The 21,502-nt window shown below is 28.0% G+C and overlaps 4 protein-coding genes, 1 long non-coding RNA gene and 1 pseudogene across 7 annotated transcripts in view; all 6 read right to left on the minus strand.

Annotated features, from left to right (window-relative positions):
- Nucleotides 1-634: 634 nt before the first annotated feature.
- LOC145944523 (uncharacterized) lies at nucleotides 635-1,118 on the minus strand. The gene is made up of 2 exons (XM_083052890.1): nucleotides 1,044-1,118; nucleotides 635-928 (listed from the first exon to the last, which is right to left on the minus strand). Exons 1-2 carry the CDS (start codon nucleotides 1,116-1,118, stop codon nucleotides 635-637), a joined length of 369 nt encoding a protein of 122 aa, XP_082909016.1.
- A 2,059-nt stretch (nucleotides 1,119-3,177) lies between these two features.
- On the minus strand, nucleotides 3,178-5,250 carry LOC145942550 (endocuticle structural glycoprotein SgAbd-3-like). The gene is made up of 2 exons (XM_083049384.1): nucleotides 5,108-5,250; nucleotides 3,178-3,840 (listed from the first exon to the last, which is right to left on the minus strand). Exons 1-2 carry the CDS (start codon nucleotides 5,117-5,119, stop codon nucleotides 3,397-3,399), a joined length of 456 nt encoding a protein of 151 aa, XP_082905510.1. The 5' UTR covers nucleotides 5,120-5,250; the 3' UTR covers nucleotides 3,178-3,396.
- A 676-nt stretch (nucleotides 5,251-5,926) lies between these two features.
- Nucleotides 5,927-7,830, minus strand: LOC145942567 (larval cuticle protein 65Ag1-like). The gene is made up of 2 exons (XM_083049436.1): nucleotides 7,354-7,830; nucleotides 5,927-6,576 (listed from the first exon to the last, which is right to left on the minus strand). The coding sequence occupies exons 1-2, from the start codon at nucleotides 7,363-7,365 to the stop codon at nucleotides 6,205-6,207; spliced, it is 384 nt and encodes a 127-aa protein (XP_082905562.1). The 5' UTR covers nucleotides 7,366-7,830; the 3' UTR covers nucleotides 5,927-6,204.
- Nucleotides 7,831-9,680: 1,850 nt separating this feature from the next.
- LOC145942561 (cuticle protein CP14.6-like) lies at nucleotides 9,681-11,355 on the minus strand (annotated as a pseudogene). The gene is made up of 3 exons (XR_014426376.1): nucleotides 11,143-11,355; nucleotides 10,193-10,285; nucleotides 9,681-10,103 (listed from the first exon to the last, which is right to left on the minus strand). The product of XR_014426376.1 is annotated as a cuticle protein CP14.6-like (transcript).
- A 777-nt stretch (nucleotides 11,356-12,132) lies between these two features.
- Nucleotides 12,133-14,293, minus strand: LOC145942555 (cuticle protein CP14.6-like). Of its 2 annotated transcripts, XM_083049409.1 has the most exons (3): nucleotides 14,208-14,293; nucleotides 12,371-12,845; nucleotides 12,133-12,255 (listed from the first exon to the last, which is right to left on the minus strand). In XM_083049409.1, exons 1-2 carry the CDS (start codon nucleotides 14,217-14,219, stop codon nucleotides 12,393-12,395), a joined length of 465 nt encoding a protein of 154 aa, XP_082905535.1. In that variant the 5' UTR covers nucleotides 14,220-14,293; the 3' UTR covers nucleotides 12,133-12,255; nucleotides 12,371-12,392. The 2 variants fall into 2 exon arrangements, with proteins under 2 accessions (XP_082905535.1, XP_082905525.1); XM_083049399.1 differs by having other exon boundaries at nucleotides 12,143-12,845.
- Nucleotides 14,294-18,340: 4,047 nt separating this feature from the next.
- Nucleotides 18,341-21,502, minus strand: part of LOC145942725 (uncharacterized) — a 73,717-nt gene continuing 70,555 nt past the window's right edge. Inside the window, exons 6-7 of the long non-coding RNA XR_014426412.1 lie at nucleotides 19,213-19,299; nucleotides 18,341-19,099 (exon numbers count right to left, since the gene is read on the minus strand). This is a non-coding gene — a long non-coding RNA (uncharacterized LOC145942725). The remainder of the gene's footprint in view (nucleotides 19,100-19,212; nucleotides 19,300-21,502) is intronic.

A 21,502-nucleotide genomic window follows, 5' to 3' on the forward strand; every position in this document is an offset into this window, starting at 1 on the left:
TATCATCGAGATTTTCTTTTTATATACAAGTCCATAGATGTACAAAAAATAAAAATTTATATGAGTGCAAAAAAAAATAATCGCAAGAAGGGTTGAATCTTGACATTGTTGATCTCGGGAATTGAGTACTCCATGTCTCAATGCGATCGCACTCAAGTGTGCGTCTAATTCTTCTGATTTCTCATGTTGTTCACACTCACTACCGAAATTCTACTCATAATTCCAGTTTATAATTCCTTAATTCTTCTCCGGAATAATAAAATATATTAAAGAATCTTTTTGATTAATAATACTATAGATAAGTAATTTTCTTTTAGAGCTAAAATTCTCATTATATACATATGAAACTTCGTAGGCATTGCCGACATCAGTGTAGCTGTAGCTATCTCATGCCTCACAAAATCTATTGCTCGGTGTCTATATACTCGAAATAATCGTCTTTTTGGACCTGAATGGTGGTATCAATGTCATGAAGAGATTTGCTTGGTAAGTAACCACGTGGTGGTGGCATTGATGTCTGAGTTGCTGGTGGCATTGATGACGGCCTTGCTGCTGGTAGAACAGGGTATTTATTCTCGTTGAATTTTTCATCAACTTTCAATCGGTGCACCGGTGGCAGAACACCGAATTTATTCTAGTTGAGTTTTGGGTCATCATCCAATCGTTTCACAGTCGGAGTGGATTTATTTTTGTAATGTGGATTTAACTCTTCCATAAGTGTACGAGGTGCAGAAACACGTTTACCTACGTTGATTTCTTTTTCTTTATTACTGCTTAATCTAACAATAACAGGTCTTCTTATTTCATTCAGAAGTAACGGTTCTCTCCCCACTGTTATCATTGTGTCTTTGCTAGTATAATTGTAGCCACCTGGTACTTCCAAGACTTTCTGATCAGTGTCTACATAATTAAGACCATCTTTTTGAACCTGAATGCCAGTATCAGTGTTGTAGTTGTAATCATAAAGAGACTTACTTGATTGTGAATAGTAACGTAATTGTACTGGCATAGTATGCTAATAGTAGAGATTGTATAATACTTACGAGCTTGTCCTGCTTTATATCGAGAGAGTTTGTTGTAGATAATCTTATTATTTTCGCTATCACTGTCGCTTCCATCAGAACGTACAAAGTGATTGTCTGGAAAATCTAAGAATAATATGGTTTTTTAAAATTATATATAAATCATATTTTTTTAATTCTATTATAGAATACGAAAAGAATTCTGAATATTTTTAAATATTGCCAAGATCAATTACCAAGCAATATGGATAACAAAATATTACTATAGTATGTAAATATAACGTGTTTAAATTAGACATACAACAGTATTGAAGAGCAAATTATATTGATGCAATGTTTTGTCTTACGATATATAATCCGATAAAATGTTATGCAATATTACTTTTTCTTGCGTGATATGTATACAATTAATTATATGTATATACATATATATACAGATACATTATATATAATATATATATATATATATATATATATATATATAATTTAATTAGTGTGTAATTACGATTGGTTCAATCGCAATAAAATATCTCAATCAATCTATATATGACGTTTTACTTTGACATATATATCGTAATTGAAAATTTAAGCTCTATAATTCCGAAAGAATCTTTACGAGAGAAACAGCAATGTAATTATCTATGTATTTTGTAACATTTATTGTAAACACTTAACTTAAGTCCATATATACTTTATTATTGAAATATTTAATATAATTAAATTATATAGTTTTATCAGTAATAAATATTAAATAATTTGATATAATTATTTAATTTTTATACTTTAATAATTACACTTAATATGTATTATTATGTATATGCATTTTAATATTAATTAGTATTAAATTAAAGAAAAGTTTTATTATAATTATTTTATAATTTATTATATATATATAATCGAGAGAAATTAATTATATCGATTTACAAAAAAATATTCGATTTCTAAAAATAATGTTGATTTCAAAAATTGTAGATTCGTGACTATGTATATAATGACTAATATATACTGAAATTTCGTGACAGATTTGCGTTACAGATCGCGTCTTATTCGCACAAAAATTAGGACTTACTAATGAATTCATGTCGAAAGAAGATATATACTATTAAATACTATATGTACTTTCTTAGCTGTAACTCGGAAATTTTTCACTTCGCTGATTTGTGCATCTTGTGCAAGCTATATATATCCTCCGAAGATTTCGAAAGTTTTGAATAATATCTTGGACTTCCTTATTTCCTTGACATTTTCATAACTTCAATACACTACGTTTGCGAATAAGCCAAATGCATATACACGCACATGCATGCAAGATTTTAAACTTGTCTGATTGAGGTCAAATGTATGTAAAATCACAGAAAGTCGATTGAATTTGACTTTAATAAAGAGATATTAATTTACCCATTTAAGATTCGACAAAACAGAATTATAAATTTGGTCACTGAAAAAAGAAACAGAAAAAAAATAACGTACATCTACGAAATCTGATAATTATAATAAAAAATCACAGGGATTACCAAATTAAGGATTAAGGAAGCCAAATTATGTGCGCAATTTGATGCAAGTTCATATTTTGCTATAAAAAAATAGATTATACGGTCCATTTTATCGCAAACAAAATTACAAATATATATACATGAAAGCATGACATATAATTAATATCAGAAAAAAATACTCAAAATTATTTTTAAAAAACGAAACCAAATGTGTGTACTTGCATGTCCAACACACTCCGTTTTACCTATTTACCGTTTCATACAATGCTACACCTAATAAATTCATTTATAATCTTTATAGAAATTCTTAAGAAATTCCTATTTATTTTTCCAAGTCAATGAACCTTAGAGAGAGTTTGCTCTTCTAAATAAATTCAATATCAATTGATACAAGATAATTTCTTTTAAATAAATAACACTCGTTCTTTTTTATGCGCTTCGAATAATTATTGATTTTACAATAAATTGTAAATGATAACATTTTTTGTTATAAAATATAAAGAATGTAAAGAATGAAAGGAAAGGAGACTTGTTATGTGAGTACAATCTTTAATATTTTTCATTATTATCATTTTAAAAATTAAAATGAAGAAATAACTATTTGATGTAACATTCAAATATATATGAACCAATTAATTAAGTAAGCTGAAATATATGACAGATAAACAGATGTTGTATAAAAAAATAAAAATTTATGAATACGTACAAATATAAAAATAATTGTAAAAAGGGAACCGAATCTTCCGATTGCGAGACCTCGAAAATTGAATACCCTATGTTTCGAAGCAATCTCTCGTGATCGAATGCGCATCGAATTCTCTTGATCTTTTATTTTGTCCAGATTTGTCACTGATTTTACTCATACTTCCAGATCAGTGTCCTTATTGTTCCTCGTTCTCTTCAGGATGTTGAGCGATATATTGAAGAGCTTTCTTGATTAGTGGAGCTATGGGTAAGTGAGCACCTTCAGGCTGAAATCCGTTCTCGTTGGCTACATACGAGACCTGAAAGGTATTACCTTCCACATCAGTATAACTGTAGCTACCTCGTGCCTCCAAAGTCTCCTGTTCGGTGTTTATATGATTGAGGTAACCGTTCTCCTGGGCTTGAATGCCAGTATCAGTGTTGTAGCTGTAACTGTAAAGAGGCTTGCTGCTTGGTTGTGGGTAATAATGCAAGGTTTCTGACCTAGTATTGATATCATTAGGAGCCTGTTGTGAAAACACTGCGATCTTATTATAATTCATAGTATTGGCTGGTAATCTTTGCATTCTTTGCGCTATTATCATCAGTACTGCTTCCATTAAAACGCAGAAAGTAATAGCCTGAAAAAAATATAGGATCATATAGGTCGTATGATATATGAATCATAGATTGTGATTAAAACTATACTATAATATATTATAATAAGAAAAGAGATTTCTAAATATTCTTATATTGAAAAAATCAATTAACAAGTAATACAAACGCAGAAATATTTTTGTAATGTAAATAAATGTGTCCACAAATTAGACATATAACCATCAGAGAGCAATTTATTTGGTACAATAATAATATTCTCATCAGAGAGCAATTTATTTGGTACAATAATAATATTCTCATCTTACGATATGTAATTTGTTAAAGCACTTTGCAATTATACCTTTTCTTGCATAATGGTATATGTAATTAATAATATTTTTATACAACTAGTAATTATGATAATCTATTAAATTGCAATATAACATTAATTGATCTATATAAACTTGATATTTTAATTAAAAATTCAAATAATTCTATATTTTCAATATAAAAAAAATTTCAAGAAACAGACAACATATGTAGCAAAATGTACAGTGCTACATATGATTATTTGTGTACTTTGTAACAATTATTATAAATACTTGTTCTATATTTATTTATTAGTTTATTGAAATGTTTACAATTTTATTAATAGTAAATATTTTCTAATGGCTTAGCGTAAATACTAAATTTTTATTCCTCAATATTACCAATTACAGCAATAATTCATAACTTGTAGAATGCGATCCACAGGGGGGGGGGGGGGGCACGAGATATTCGAAAGGGGAGCACGAAAAAAATGCAAATTAAAGAAAAAATCTATTTATTGAAAATTAAACAACAACATATAATAAGCATTCCGAAATATTCAACTTACAGCAATATGCAAATTCATATTGTGTTAAAATTATAATTTTTAATATGTTTAATCTCAACATTAACAAAAAAATTTGAAAATATATAGTAATATACATATCAGTAATGTGTCTAAAATTATAATAATTTTCAATAAGTCAATTTCCTATTTTTGTGCTGTCATTTTTATGTTCAGTGTCTCGACACAAGAATTGCAAAGAGGACGCAACAAAATTGATATTAAAAAAGGGAGACATACATAAAAGATGGTTGAGAAAAACTGAATTACAGTTTTAAACCAAAGAAAATTTTTTATAATTATTTAGACCAAAGGAAATTGCTTGTGATAATAAATTAAACAGTCGGTTTAGAAAAATTGCAGATTTATAATTGCATACATGTATATAAATATGTCGTGGCAATTCGTAACTTTTCAGTCACTAAACTCAAACTCACCAACTGATTCATGTTGAAAATAGATATATTATTTTCTTAGCTGTTGCTCCGAAATTTCTCACTACACTGACTTAACATCTTGTGCAGGCTTTATATGTATATCTGCCATTCGAGAAGTTTGTAGACTTTCTAATTATTTTATTTAAACCTTTTATCCCTCAGACTCCTTGTCCATCATTCCAACGAGTAATAACATATTAAGAGAATTACGGAGCCTCATTAACACACATATGCAGGACTTGTTCTCCTTGGTAAGATTTTAAATCTGTGAAGATGTTTGTGTCTAAAATCGCAGAAAGTTGAAACTGAATTTAGACAAGAAACGTAACTTACTTATTTAGAATCACAGGCCAGAGTTATAAATTTTATTACTAATTTTTACAAATTTATTATTCAAAATGTTACTTAATATGTAATTATTACATTATAAAGATATATTGTATAATATTAATTATGCCAAAAATATATAAAATTATAAATTTATAAATTATATTATAGTAAAAGTATGTCTAATAAATGTGTAAAAGAATATTTTAACAAAAAAATATATAGTCCGATAAAAGAAAAATATAGAAAACGTAGGATAATGAAAACTAAAATAATAATGTTATAGTATATAATAACATAAGAGGCATTAATATCATATAATCATGTATATATATAACTACATATAATTAATATTAACTATATGATAAGCACACATTTTATGAATAGTAATTATTTGAGAGGAATTATTTGAAAAGAATCAACTTATTACGCGAGTACTGACACGGTTATCTCAAAAGATATACAATGTGCATTTACCAATAGAATCGTAAAATTGATAGTTTTACATGCATACATTTATTGATACTAATACAAATATAAAAACATACAAATATAATCATAACATAAACAGACGAGTCCGAGATAGTCGGCACAAGGATTGAATATCTGTCGATTTTTGCTGCGATCAGATATGCGCTAGGCTTTTTCCGATCTATCATCTTGTCGAAGTTTGCAATTTGTCGATTTTACCAATACTTCTGGCGTATTACGTCTAGTGTCTTTATTCTCAGTTCTTTTCGGGATGTTCGGCGATGTACTGAAGGGCTTTTTTAATCAGTGGTGGTACTGTGGGGCAAGTGAGCACCTTTCGGTTGAAATCCGTTCTCATCGGCTACATATGAAATCTGGAAAGTGTTGCCATCGTTATCAGTGTAATTGTAGTTACCCCGCACTTCCAAGGTCTCCTGATCGGTGCCCACATTATTGAGATGACCGTATTCCTGAGCCTGAATGCCGGTATCAGTGTTATAGTTGTAATTGTAAAGAGACTTGTTTGGCCTTGGATAGTAATTATCTTGGTCTAATAGTGGTAGAGATATATCAATAAATTTGGCCGGATTTATACCAGAAGAGTTTGTTAGTTGAGGTAATCTTTTCGCTAATATCACTGTCATTTCTATCAATACGCATAATGTGATTGTCTGAAAAACGAAGAATAGTTTTTTAAATCATAAGTTTGATTTAAATTATATTATAGAACATAACAGAATTCCTGATTATTCATATACTGATAAAATCTATTAACAAGCAATAGAAACAGCGAAATATCTTTGTAGTGTAAATATAATGTGTTCATGTTATATTAATTATAATGCATCTAAAACTGAAGAGTAATTTATTATCGGTACAATATATTCTCTCCACTTACAGTATATAATTTGATAAAATATTCTGTAATATTACTTTCTTTCGTATGAGAAACACAATTAATTATATATATTTCCATATAATTAATGTACAATTATAATTTATTAAATCGCAATAAAATATTAATCTGTCTATATGTAATTACGATTAGAAATTCAAGTAGCTTTACATTTCCAGAAGAAATGTATAAAAATGTATGGCTTATCGATGCATTTGATAACATTTATTGTTAGCACTTGTTCTATATATTATATACAACTTATTTATTAGTAAATTAAAATGTTTAAATTTTAATTCTGTATCAATACTCAACTAAATAAATTTTTAATAATTATTTAATTTTTGCACTGTATTTTATTATCGATTAGTTTTAAATTAAATTAATTTTCTCTCTCCCACTACAATTGTCTGATCGAAAGAAATTGCTTGTGTCGATTCACGAAAATATTCGATTTATAAAAGTAATAGATTTGTGATTGCATATACAGATCTCGTGACACTGCGTAACATATAACATGCATTCTATTCGCACATAAATTTTATAAACTCACTAATAAATTCATGTCGAAAAAATATTTTCCTAGCTACAACTTGAAAATTTCTCACTATACTGACTTTAACATTCTCTGCAAGCTTTATATATCTGCCATCCAAAGATGCCGGAAATTATAAAAATATCTTAAGCTCTTCTATCTCCTTGTCATTTTCATTATTTCAATAAATTACGTTTGCGGATGAGTCAAATGCATAAACAAGCATACAAAACCTGATTTCCTTAGCAAGATTTTAAATCTGCGATCAATGTGTATATCCTATATATCCTATGTGTATAAAATTACAGAAATCTGCTAAATTTGATTTTAAAGAAGTTTGATTTTAAAGAAGATATTTAAAGAAATAAAGAAATTCTCGAAATATGAATTCACCCATTTAGAATTCAATAAGACAAAATTATTAATAACACGTCATTGTGAAAAGAAAGAAAAAATAACGTGATTATAATTATCAAACGTCAAATCTACATAAAAAAATTGCAGCAATTGCTACTTACGAATTTATTGACTGTGTTGATGAATGTCAAATGACGCGTGCAATATGTTCGATTGCAATTTCATATTTTAGAAAGTGCTGTAAAAATAGAATATATGATTATCGCAAGTAAAATTACAAATATATCACGATCAGATTACTAATGTATCAATTGTCAATTATAATAAGTATCACTAATTGAAAAAGAATTGCATTAAAATATTATACAACTTTTAACATCTTCTTGAAAACGCTCGGGTGATTTCAATTTTTTTACTTAATGGTCCTGCGTGAACTGATCATAGTCCTGATTACAACCGCAGAATCCGGTCATAAAGTATGATAATATTCCGCCATATCTCGAATATACGTAATACGATTTTTATGCCTTGGAAGTCTAGAAATCTTACTTCTGTATAAAAGCTTTATTGCAATGTTTATACAATATATGAATATTTGCAATACAAAATCAAACTATTTATACGTATTAAGGTGGGTATACACTTAGTGAACGAACACCGAACGAACAGCTAATGCGAACGTTGATTGTTAACGTTCAACAGATATGTACGCCAAAGCGAATGCGAATAGAACGTTCGATTCGCGTTCGGCTCGATTCCCTCATGAGGCGGTACATCAAAGGCAATTCGTGCGCGATGTGGACGCGTTTTTGCTGTCATGTGCTGTTCGCTGTTCGCTTTCTACATCGAAAAGTAATAGGTAATCTTTCTTGAATAGGAATTGATGGACGGAACACTGTATCCTGTTTAGAAATTTTAGCTCCAATTTTATTTAATAAAAGTTCAAAGTCTTCTGCAGATATCCTAAAGAAATTTTGAAATTATAGTTTTTTCTTAAATCGCTTCCTCTATATTGTTGGCGACTTTGATATAACTTTGTCATCCACCACCTTCTTTCCTTCCTTCTTTTTTTTTTTTTTTTTTTAATTATAAGCCATTATAATATAGTACGCACTTGATATAATAATTCTATCGTCACACACATTGACCTTGAATAATAAAACCTTGCTAGACTTATCTAAAAATAAATGTAGAAAAAAATTTGCGTATAAAAAATATTTTTATAAATATATAATATAATTGTTTATAAATGTATCTACACATAGATATTGTTAAAATAAAATATTGTTAAAGTAAAAACATACCTATAAACTCACAGAGGTTATTCAAATAATATAAATTTTTTAAATTTATAAAATTATAATAGTTTAAAACAAATTTTTCAACTGTTGAATTGTGCAATAAATGTAGAAGTAATATTTATAATACTATTGTGATTTTATAAATTAAAAAAATTTATATTATTTGAATAATCTCTCTGAGTTTATAGGTATGTTTTTACTTTAACAATATTTTATTTTAACAATATCTATGTGTAGATACATTTATAAACAATTATATATTTATAAATATATTCTTTATACGCTTTAATAAATCTTTTTTTCACTATCATAAAAGTGTCACAAAACTATTGTTATCCGCAGCAGAGAGAAGACCCGCAGCGAACACCGAATCCTAATCGAATGCTATTCAGTGCAACCGAGAAAAGAAACTGACAACCTACGAACACGAACGCGAATATCCGAACATTCGCATTCGCTATTCGTTCGGTATTCGTTCGTAGATGTGTACCCACCTTTACTCTGCGCGAGTTCGTCGATAAAAAAAATAATATAATAACTTGGAAAATTCTTGGAAATTACACTTATTAACATCTTGCGTATGATTTATAATATCCGAAAATTTTAGTATCTCTTTTAATATCTTAAACTCTTAATTCTTCTCGTCAATTTTCGGGATTGACAGACGATCTGCAAGAAAATATCTCTCAATCGTCAAAGCAACTGCCATTAAACTAAGTTCCACTTTAAGTTTTTTCCGATCAAGATCCTGTCAAGATTCGCCTGCGATTTGCTGATTTTACTCACATTTCTGTCACGTCCAGTATTTTTATTCCCCGTTCTCCTCAGGATGTTCGGCGATGTATTGAAGGGCCTTTTTGATTAGTGGCGGTGAGGCAAGTGAGCACCTTGCGGCTGAAATCCGTTCTCGTTGGCTACATACGTAACTTGAAAAGTGTTGCCCTCGTTGTCAATGTAGCTGTAACTACCTCGTACTTCCAAGGTCTCCTTCTCGGTGTTTATATGCTTGATGTAACCGTCCTCCTGAGCTTGAATGCCAGTATCAGTATTATAGCTGTAGCTGTAAAGAGGCTTGTTGCTTGGTTGTGCTGCGATCGGTTGTACCGGTCCCTTAAAATATTTTGGTGGTTTAAGTGACATTTCCCAATGTTTTCTGGTGATGAACCTGACGGTTCGCGCTACACTGCATATCCACTTACAGAAGAGCTAACTGCTATTTGATTCATATTGAAAGTTGGGGCAGGTAATCTTTTTGCTATTATCACTTCCATTAAAATGCACAAAGTGATAGCCTAGAAAGATAAAGAATTATAGTTTACATGATGTATATCATAAATTGTTTATTTGGTTTTAATTGCACTATAGAATAAGAAAAGAGATTTCTGAATATTTTTATATTAACAAAATCTATTAACAAGTAATTATACACATACAATCCATCAAAGAGCAATTTATTATTATAACATATTCTCGTCTTACAAGATATAATTAACATATTTGTTAAAGCACTTTGCAATTATATTTTCTCTTGCGTGATGTATATATAGTTAATTATATTTATGTATAATTAGTATTTGATTATGATCTGTTAAATCGCAATAAAACATTAATTGATCTATACACACTTGATATCTTGATTAAAATTTGAACTCTATATTTTCGGAAACTTTTCAAGAATAACTAATAATATATCTAGCGAAATATATGGTTTATTTATTCACTTTATAACATTTATTGTAAGCATTTGTTTCATACATACTTATTTATTAAAATGTTTATTAAAATGTGAAAATTATATATAGATTATAAATAATAGATTATGGATTATAGACAATTATGTATTTGACCAATAAAATAAATGTTATATTGATGATTCTATATATATATATATATATATATATATATATATTATATAAATAATTTATATAGTGGCTTAACATTTAATTGCCTCATTTTTTTACAACTTAATATTAATAATTATAATATTAAATCAAACAATTTTTTTCTATAATTGTCTGACCAAAAGAAATCATTTGTGATAATTTATGAAAGCAGTCGATTAAAAAAAATATTACAAATTTATGACCGCGCATACAAATATGTTGTGGCAAAAAATGCAGCTAACTTTTCAAACAAAACTTGAACTCACCAATAAATTCATGTTAAGAAAATATATATATATTTTCTTCCTTGCTGGATAGAATTTTCCTCACTACATGGACTTAACATCTTGTGTAAGCTTTATATACCCACAATTCTGAGATTATAGTTTAATGTATGTTTTATTAATATCTTGCATTTGCTTGTTATTTTTATTATTACAAATCACGTTTGTGAATGAGTCAAATGAGACATGCATGCACACACATACAAAACCTGATTTCCATAACAAGATTTTAAATAAGATTGCATCTAAGTGCTTAAAATAGAGTTGGTTAAAATTCAATTTACTAAAGAAATATAAATTCGTCCATTTAAGATTCAACAAAATTATATATCGCGTCATTGAGAAAAGAAACAATAAATAACATGCTCTTACGTTTAACTTTTAAAATAAAAAAGTACAGTAATTAAAAAGCGAGTTTGATGACATGTCAAATAATGACGCATGCAATTTGATTGCAATTTCATATTTTATATATATAATAATTGCTATGTAAAAACAAATTATGCAATTTACTTTGCGCAAGTAAAATTACGAATAAATCACATGTCAAATATAATTAATGTCAGGAACAATTATGATATCAATACAACTAGTACTCTAAAGTGGCATTAATTGGAAGAGATTTGTTACAAGATATTAACAATTTTTTACGTCTTCTTGTGAACCTCGACTTTTTAATCTTGTCTCTTTGAACATTGATTACATTTTTTGACATAGTGCTTCTGCGTGAATCGATCATGATCTTGATTAATAAGATGCGGATTCTGTTCATTAAGATATTAATGTAATAATATTTCAAATATTCTTAATGTGATTTTACACATCTGAAGTCTAGAAATCTTACTTCTATGTAAAATCAAGTTTATTGTGTAATTGTATGAGTTTATGTAATACAAAATTACTATTTATACGTATTACACGAGAAGCGCGAGTTCGTCGAAAAAGATAATATATATAATAACGTAGAAAATTTGTATTACATTTATTAACATCTTACACTTTGCTTTATAATATCTGTCATCTGAAAATTACCGTATTCTTTTTTAATATCTTAAGCTGTTTATTCTTCTTATCAATTCTCGAGAGATTGACAATCTGCAAAAGAATATCTGTCAATTCTCAAAGCAATCGCAATTGAGTCCCCTCTAAGATTTTTTCCGATCTGTCATCTTGTCAAGACTCGTCGATGCGATTTGTTGATTTTACCCACATTTTTGTCACATCCAGTGTTTTTATTTCTCATTCTCCTCGGGATGTTCGGCGATGTATTGAAGAGCCTTTTTGATTAGTGGCGGTATTTCAGGCAAGTGAGCACCTTCCGGTTGAAATCCGTTCTCATTGGCCACATACGAGACCTGGAAGATATTACCTTCCGCATCAGTATAGCTGTAGCTACCTCGTGCCTCCAAGGCCTCCTGCTTGGTATTTATATGATTGATGTGACCGTCCTCCTGAACTTGAATACCAGTATCAGTGTTATAGCTGTAACTATAAAGAGGCTTGCTGTTTGGTTGTGGGTAATGTAACGGTTTGTAATGTGACGATTCATAATGTGAGGTAACAACTGGACGTGACGTAGTAAGTGGAGCGGCATAAGCTATAAGTTTATTGGTATTGTAAGCATCACCAGGTAATCTTTGAGTTTTCGCTATTATCACTTCCAGTAAAACGCACAAAGTGATTGCCTAGAAAGATAAAGAATTGTAGTTTACATAATATGTGAATCATGTATTGTAAATTTGATTTTAATTACATTATATATAGAATAAGAAAAGTTATTTCTGAATATTCTTATATTGACAAAATCAGTTAATAAATAATTACACATATAACCGTTAAAGAGTAATTTACTATTACTACATACAACATATTTTCGTCTTACAACATATAATTAACATATTTGTTAAAGTACTTTGCAATTATATTTTCTCTTGCGTGATGTATATACAGTTAATTATATTGTCGTATAATCAGTGTTTAATTATAATCTGTCTCGCAATAAAACATTAATTGGTCTCAATATACACTTGATATCTTGATTATGTGAACTAGTTCTTTAGATTTCCGAAAAAGAAAGTTCTTCAAAAAAACTAACAATATATCTAGCAAAATGTAAGCTTATGCACTAACGTTTATTATAAACATTTCATATATGAATATTTCATATATAAATATTTATTAGTTTATTGAAATCTTAAAATTATCTATACATATAAATAATTAAAAACAGAAAACCAGAGTGTGAGCTAGGATGCGCTAAATTAAACATCTCTTTTTAGATGAAAGTCTTTATTCAAAATAAACATTTTGGTTCTGGTGTTGGGCCATCTTCAGTATCTATTAATTTACAATAAACAATATGTAAAATAAAATAAAATAACAAACATACATACGTACTTATATAAAAGAAATTGCAACATACACTTCTTTGAACTTACAACATACATTTCTTTTATGTAAGTACGTATGTTTGTTATTTTATTTTATTTTACATATTGTTTATTGTAAATTAATAGATTAATAGAATACTGAAGATGATCCAACACCAGGGCCGAAACACTTATTTTGAATAAAGACTTTCATCAGAAAGAATATATTTAATTTAGTGTCTTTTATCCTGCGCATCCCGGCTTACACTGATCCTCTGTTTTTAATAATTATATTTGTATTTATATTTTATATTTATATTTATTATATTTGTAATCTGATTTAAAATTTTTTTCTTTATAAATTTATATAATTTTATTGATAATACATATTATATTGATGGCTATATATATATATATATATATATATATATATATATATATATATATGGCTTACACATAGTGGCTTAACATAATTATTTAATTGTTACAACTTAATATTAATAATTATAATTTTTAAATAAAATTTTCTATGATTGTCTGACCAAAAGAAATCATTTGTGGCAATTTATGAAAGCAGTCGATTTAGAAAAATATTACAAATTTATAACCGCGTATACAAATACATATGTTGTGACAAAAAATGCATTAGCTAACTTTTCAGACAAAACTCGGACTCACCAATAAATTCATGTTAAAAAAAGATAAATTTTTGCTGGATAGAAATTTCCTCACTATACTGACTTAACATCTTGTATAAGCTTTATATACCCATCATCATTAGATTCTAGAATTTTTTTATACATTAAACTCTTCTATTTGCTTGTCATTTTCATTATTACATCACGTTTGCGGATGAGTCAAAGGCATACATTCACACACATACAAAACCTGATCTCCTTGACAAGAGTTAAGATTATACCTAAGTGTTAAAAATTGCATAAAGTTTATTAAAATTTATTTTAATGAAGAAATATGTGTATTTGTCCATTTAAGATCCGACAAAATTATATATCTCGTCATTGAGAAAAGAACAATAAACAATATGCACTTACGTTTGACTTTTAAAATAAAAAATTACAACAATTAAAAAACAAACTTGATGGTATGCCAAATAGTGACATATGCAATAATGATTGCAAATTCGTATTTTAATAACTATTGCAAAAACAAATTATGCGACTCACTTTTCGCAAGTAAAACTATAAATATATCACAGCATGATCAGATATAATTAATATCAGAAACACATTTGTGATATTAATGCAACTAGTACTCTAAAGTGATATTAATTAGAAAAGATTTGCAATAAGATATTTTACGACTTTTTACTTTCTTCTTGAACACTCGAGCGGTTACAATTTTTCGACGTATAGTAAATGTCTGTGTGAACCGATCATGATTCTGATTAATACTACATGCAGAATATGTTTTAAGATAATAATGTGATAATACTCATTCAGCTATATTTCAAATATTCTTAATGTGATTTTTACGCCTTTGAAATCTTACTTCTCTCTACGTAAAAGCAAGTACATTATAATTGTATATGTTAATGTAATACGAAATTAAACTATTTGTATATATTACTCGAGAAGTGTGAGTTCGTCGAAAGAGATAATAATAACTTGAAAATTGTCATTATACACTTTATTACATCTTGCGCAAGTTTTATATATCCATCATCCGAAGATTCCAGTACTTTTTAATATCTTAGATTTTTTCTTCTTTTTATTACATCATTCCAATGAATCATATAAGTTTGCAAATGAGCCAAACGCATACGTACGTACAATGCATGATTTATTACGTTTTTAGTAGGAGATTTAAAATTTGAAATCATGATTGTGTGCGTCTCTTCATGTCGGACAATATAAATACTGCTAATTTTCTGGCATAAGTAGATATATCTCAATTCTTTATACTCGACATAAGTGAACAAATGATCATAGAGTTTATCAAATCAATTGTCATAGTTCAAGAGTGTGAAGTACCTAATCATTAGATTCACAGATTGCTTATATCAGATAGTATTATTTTGTAATATTAATAAAGCGTTAATTTGCTAATTAAATTTCAAAATAATAACATGTTATAAGAATTAAAATAGTAATATGTTGTAAATAATATATTATAATACTTTATCCTCGATTAAAACTTTTTTACAGAAAACAGCTAATAACTGTCAAAAATATTAACCTAAATAAAGTAGCTAATTTTTATCAAAAAGTATTAATAAATCTTTTCGTCAATAAAATCATAATTAATCTCGATGTTGTGATTATTTCGATTATCAAAAGATTCTTATAGAAAATTCTACTTTTTGTTCGCATTTTCTGTTTTAGATTTAAATACTAAATTTTTATGATCCTATAATCAATTTTGTATAATAATATTTAAAAATTGTTTCTTTGCACCCTCTGGTTTAGATTTAAATACTGAATTTTTATGCATTGCATAATTAAATAATATATATTTTTTATGCATAGATTGCAATCCATTCATAATAATAATATCTGAGTTAATTATACAATGCATAAAAATTCATTATTTAAATTTTTAACAGAAAACAAGAAAAATAGAATTTTCTACAAGAATCAAGGATCAAATTATCTGTGCTTCCATCATATTCGTGCGTCTATACGCACATTTACTACGCTGCACGTCTCGCGCGAGACTGACAGCAAGACTCTGAGCAGCAGTATCGCCAAGTACAGCCTATACGTCCACCACGCTGCGCGTCTCGCGCGAGACTGATTCTCGAGTCGAGAGTCGAGACATTGCGATTACGAGACTGATCGTCAGTCTCGCGCGAGACGCGCAGCGTGGCGGACGTATAGGTTGTACTTGCTTGGCGATACCGCTGCTATTATTGAAGCGACCGTCTTCCTGCGATTGGATGCCGGTATCAATGTTATACTTGTAGTTGTAAAGGGACTTGCTTGGCACTGTTGGCTGAATAAGTACGGTTCTGTCAGTTAGATACTTAAATTCATTAGTAGTTGATGTAGTATAGATGGATGCTCATCTTGCTGCTAATATCACCGTTGTTTTTACCAGAATCCACAAAGTGATTGGCTAAAAGAAAATCTTATCTTAGTTCTTTAAATCTTAGTTTAAAAATTTGATTTAAATTCTGTTTTAGAATATAAAGAAATTTCTAAATATTCTTATACAAGATAGATTAACAACCTATAGGAACACCATACTATCTTTGTAGTAACTAAAATATGTAGTGTAAAATTAATGTGTCTAAATTAACTTATAATGTGTACAATCATGTGAAGAGTAATTTATTATCAGTATAATATATCCTCGTCTTACGATATATAATCTGATAAAAGCGCATTGCAATATTGCTTTTTAGCGTAATGTGTGTGTGTACGTACAACTAATTAGTTTAGCATATAATTAATGTGTTATTATGATTTGTTATAAATTACATAAAATATTATATTTGGTCTATATTTGGTCTAGAATTAAAAATGATTAGAGATTCAAGCAGCTTCATTCATCCAGAAAAAATTTTTCACAAAAAAACAAAAAATGTATGACTTATTTATGGTAACGTGTCAGACTTATTTATGCATTTTATAACATTTGTTGTATGCAATTATATGTATACAATTTATTAGTTGCGGTTAATAATTAAAATGTTAATTATTAATTAAAACGTTAATTAATTAGTTATTAATTAAAATGTTTAAATCTATAATGTATTAATACTATCAATACTATTGGATGATTTGGCGTAATTATTTATTTTTTGCACTTTAATAATGTCGATCAATTTTTAATTAAAAACAATCTTTATTATAATTGTTTGATCGAGAGAAATTGCTTGTGTCAATTTACAACACTATTTGATTTACAAAAATAGTAGATTTGTCACCGCATATACAGATCTCGTAATATTGCGTTACATGATGCGTTTTGTTCACACAACAATTTGGACTCACTAATAAATTCATGTAAAAAAAAATGTACTTTTCTCCTAGCTACAACTCGGAAATTTCTTATTACACTGATATCGTGGAATATCGTCTGCAAGCTTTATGTATCTGCCATCCGAAGAGATTCCGGAACTTATTAAAATAGCTTAAGCTCTCCTCTCTCCTTGTCATTTTCATCATTTCAATGAATGACGTTTGCGGAAAGAGCCAAATGCGCACACGCATGTGTCTGATTTCCTTGACAATATTTTAAACCTGAGATCAATCTTATACATATATGTGCGTTTTTAATCACAAAAAGTCGGCCGAACTTAAATTGAATAAAGCAATGAAAATTCGCCCACTTAATATATAATATTTAATATATATTAATTCTATAGAATTCTATACAAACAATTCTTTCAAACAGTTTTTTTTGAATAATATTAATCAAAATTAATTATTCGATTATTCGATTATTTATAGAGAGACATTTGATCGTAAAAGTATATTTCTTAATCATCGGAAAGTTATTTAAAAACGCGGAAGGAAAGGAAGATTTAACTATCATTAAAAGCAGATTTAAGTCACAACGGAATTTTTTTTGTCAAACAAGGTATAACTAATGATGAACGTGTCATTGAAATATAACAAAGAGGGATATTTGTATTACAAAACGAATTGTCAGATGATCAGAGAATTTCATATATTTATAAAATATTTAAAACAATACATAAATGTCAAGTAAAAGACCAAATACTATTACCTATTCATTATTGTTGATAAATATCGATTCAATAAGAGATTATATTGATAATATTTATTTACAGAATATCATAGGGATTTTCTTTTTATACACAAATACATAGATGTACAAAAAATTTATATTAGCGCAAAAATACAAAAATAATCGCAAGAAGGATTGAATCTTGACATCGTTGACCTCGGAAATTGAGTACTCCATGTCTCAATGCGATCGCACTCAAGTGTGCGTCCAATTCTTCTGATTTCTCATATTGTTCAGAGTCACTACCGAAATTCTACTCATAATTTCAGTTCAATCTCTTTAATTCTTCTCCTTCGGAACGATATATTAAAGAACCTTTTTGATTAGTATACTATAGATAAGTAAGTATCTTCTAGAGCTAGAATTCTCATTAGCTACATGTAAAGCCTTATAGGCATTGCCGACATCAGTGTACCTGTAGCTATCTCATACCTCACAGGATCTATTGCTCGGTGTCTATATAATAATCGAAATAATCGTTTTCTTAAAACGGAATGGCGGTATCAATGTGATGAAGAGATTTGCTTGGTAAGTAACCACGTGGTGGTGGCATTGGTGTCCGAGTTGATGATGGCATTGGTGTCGGAATTGGTGGTGATACATAACCTAAGCCAAACGAAGCGAAATCATTCGGGTTCAATGTTGTTTGTTCATAAAATTTCAATCGGTTCACAGACATAGTGGATTTATTTTTGTCGATTTCTTCATTGCTGCTCAATCTAATAATACGAAATCTTTTCATTTCTGTCACAAATAACGGTTCTCTCCCTATTGTTATCATTGTAATTATAGCCACCTGGTACTTCCAAGACTTTCTGATCAGTGTCTACATAATTAAGACCATCTTTTTGAACCTGAATGCCAGTATCAGTGTTGTAGTTGTAATCATAAAGAGACTTGCTTAATTGTGGATAGTAACGTAATTGTACTGGTATAGTGCTAATAGTAGAGATTGTATAATACTTACGAGCTTGTCCTGATTCACATCGGGAGAGTTTGTTGCAGCTATCACTGTCGCTTCCATCAGAATGTACAAAGTAATTGTCTGGAAAATCTAAGAATAATATGTTTTTTTTTTAAATTATATATAAATCATATTTTTTAACGTTAAGAATTTAAAGGCTCACTAATATTAAATATAACAATTAAGAATTAGATTGGCTATAAGAGCCGTACGCGGATGTAAGTGCGTTATAACGGAAATTTTTATTTTTTCACTGGAACTTTGATGTGCACAAAGCACGAAAATTTTTGCTTAGTTCTTTGCCAAGACTTTATATGGAATTAATTCTCAATTCGAGAATTTTTAATTCCTATATTCCCCTCTGACCCTCCATATTTTTTAAATTCTATTATAGAATATGAAAGAAATTCTGAATATTCTTAAATATTGCCAAGATCAATTACCAAGCAATAAAGATAACAAAATATCACTATGGTATGTAAATATAACGTGTTTAAATTAGACATACAACAGTACTGAAGAGCAAACTATACTGATGCAATGATTTGTCTTACGATATATAATCCAATAAAATGTTATGCAATATTATTTTTTCTTGCGTGATGTGTATACAATTAATTATATGTATACATATTGTATATACAAATACATTACATATACATATATATATATATATATATATATATTGATATTGTAATTGAAAATTTAAGCTCTATAATTCCGAAAGAATCTTTTCGAGAGAAACAACAATGTAATTATCTATGTATTTTGTAACGTTTATTGTAAACACTTATTTCATATATACTTTATTAGTGAAATATTTAATATAATTAAATTATATAGTTTTATCAGTAATAAATATTAAATGATTTGGTATAATTATTTAATTTTTATACTTTATACTTTTTACTTTAATGATCACACTTAATATGTATTATTATGTATATGCATTTTAATATTAATTAGTTTTAAATTAAAGAAAATTTTTATTATAATTGTCTTATAATTTATTATAATCGAGAGAAATTAATTATATCGATAAAAAAGTATTCGATTTCTAAAAATAATGTCGATTTCAAAAATTGTAGATTCGTGACTATGTATACAATGACTGATATATGTATACAGATATTTTGTGACAGATTTGCGTTACAGATCACGCCTTATTCGCACAAAAATTAGGACTTACTAATGAATTCATGTTGAAAGAAGATATATACTATGAAATACTATATATACTTTTTCTTAACTGTAACGCGGAATTTTTTACTTCACTGATTTGTGCATCTTGTGCAAGCTATATATACCCTCTGAAGATTTCGAAAGTTTTGAATATATCTTAAACTTTTTTATTTCCTTGACATTTTTGTAATTCCAATAAACTACGTTCGCGAATGAGCCAAATACATATACACGCACATGCATGCAAGATTTTAAACTTGTATGTGATGGTCAACTATATGTAAAATCACAGAAAGTCGATTGAATTTGACTTTAATAGAGATGTCAATTTAAGATTCAACAAAACAGAATTATAAATCTGGTCACTGGAAAAAGAAACAGAAAAGAAAAATAACGTGCATCTTTTTACGTTATCTGATAATTATAATAAAAAATCACAGGAATTTTACCAAATGAGTTTAAAGAAGCCAAATTATGTGCGCAATTTGATGCAATTTCATATTTTGACTATAAAAAAATAGATTATACGGTCTATTTTATCACAAACAAAATTACAAATATGTATATATAAGAGCATGACAGATAATTAATATCAGAAATACTCAAAATTATTTTTAAATAAACGAAACTAAATGTGTGCACTTGCATGTCCAACACACTCCGTTTTACCTATTTACCATTTCATACAATGCTACATCTAATAAATTCATTTATAATTTTTATAGAAATTCTTAAGAAATTCCTATTATTTATTTTTTCAAGTCAATGAACCTTAGAGAGACTTTGCTTTTCTGAATAAATTCAATATCAATTGATACAAGATAATTTTTTTTAGATAAATAACATTCTCGTTCTTTTTTATGTGCTTCAAATAATTATTGATTTTACAATTAATTGTAAATGATGAAACTTTTTGTTATAAAATATAAAGAATGTAAGGAAGGGAGACTTGTTATGTGTGAGTACAATCTTTAGTATTTTTCATTATTATCATTTTGAAAATTAAAATAAAGAAATAACTATTTAATGTAACATTCAAATATATATAAACCAATTAATTAAGCTAAAATATATGAGATTATTTATATGTATATACATATAAGTGCGCTTT

Source organism: Prenolepis imparis, unplaced genomic scaffold (genome assembly GCF_030444845.1).
Source record: "Prenolepis imparis isolate NDT839.2.m4 unplaced genomic scaffold, iyPreImpa1.0 SCAF_1, whole genome shotgun sequence".
NCBI lineage: Eukaryota > Metazoa > Arthropoda > Insecta > Hymenoptera > Formicidae > Prenolepis > Prenolepis imparis.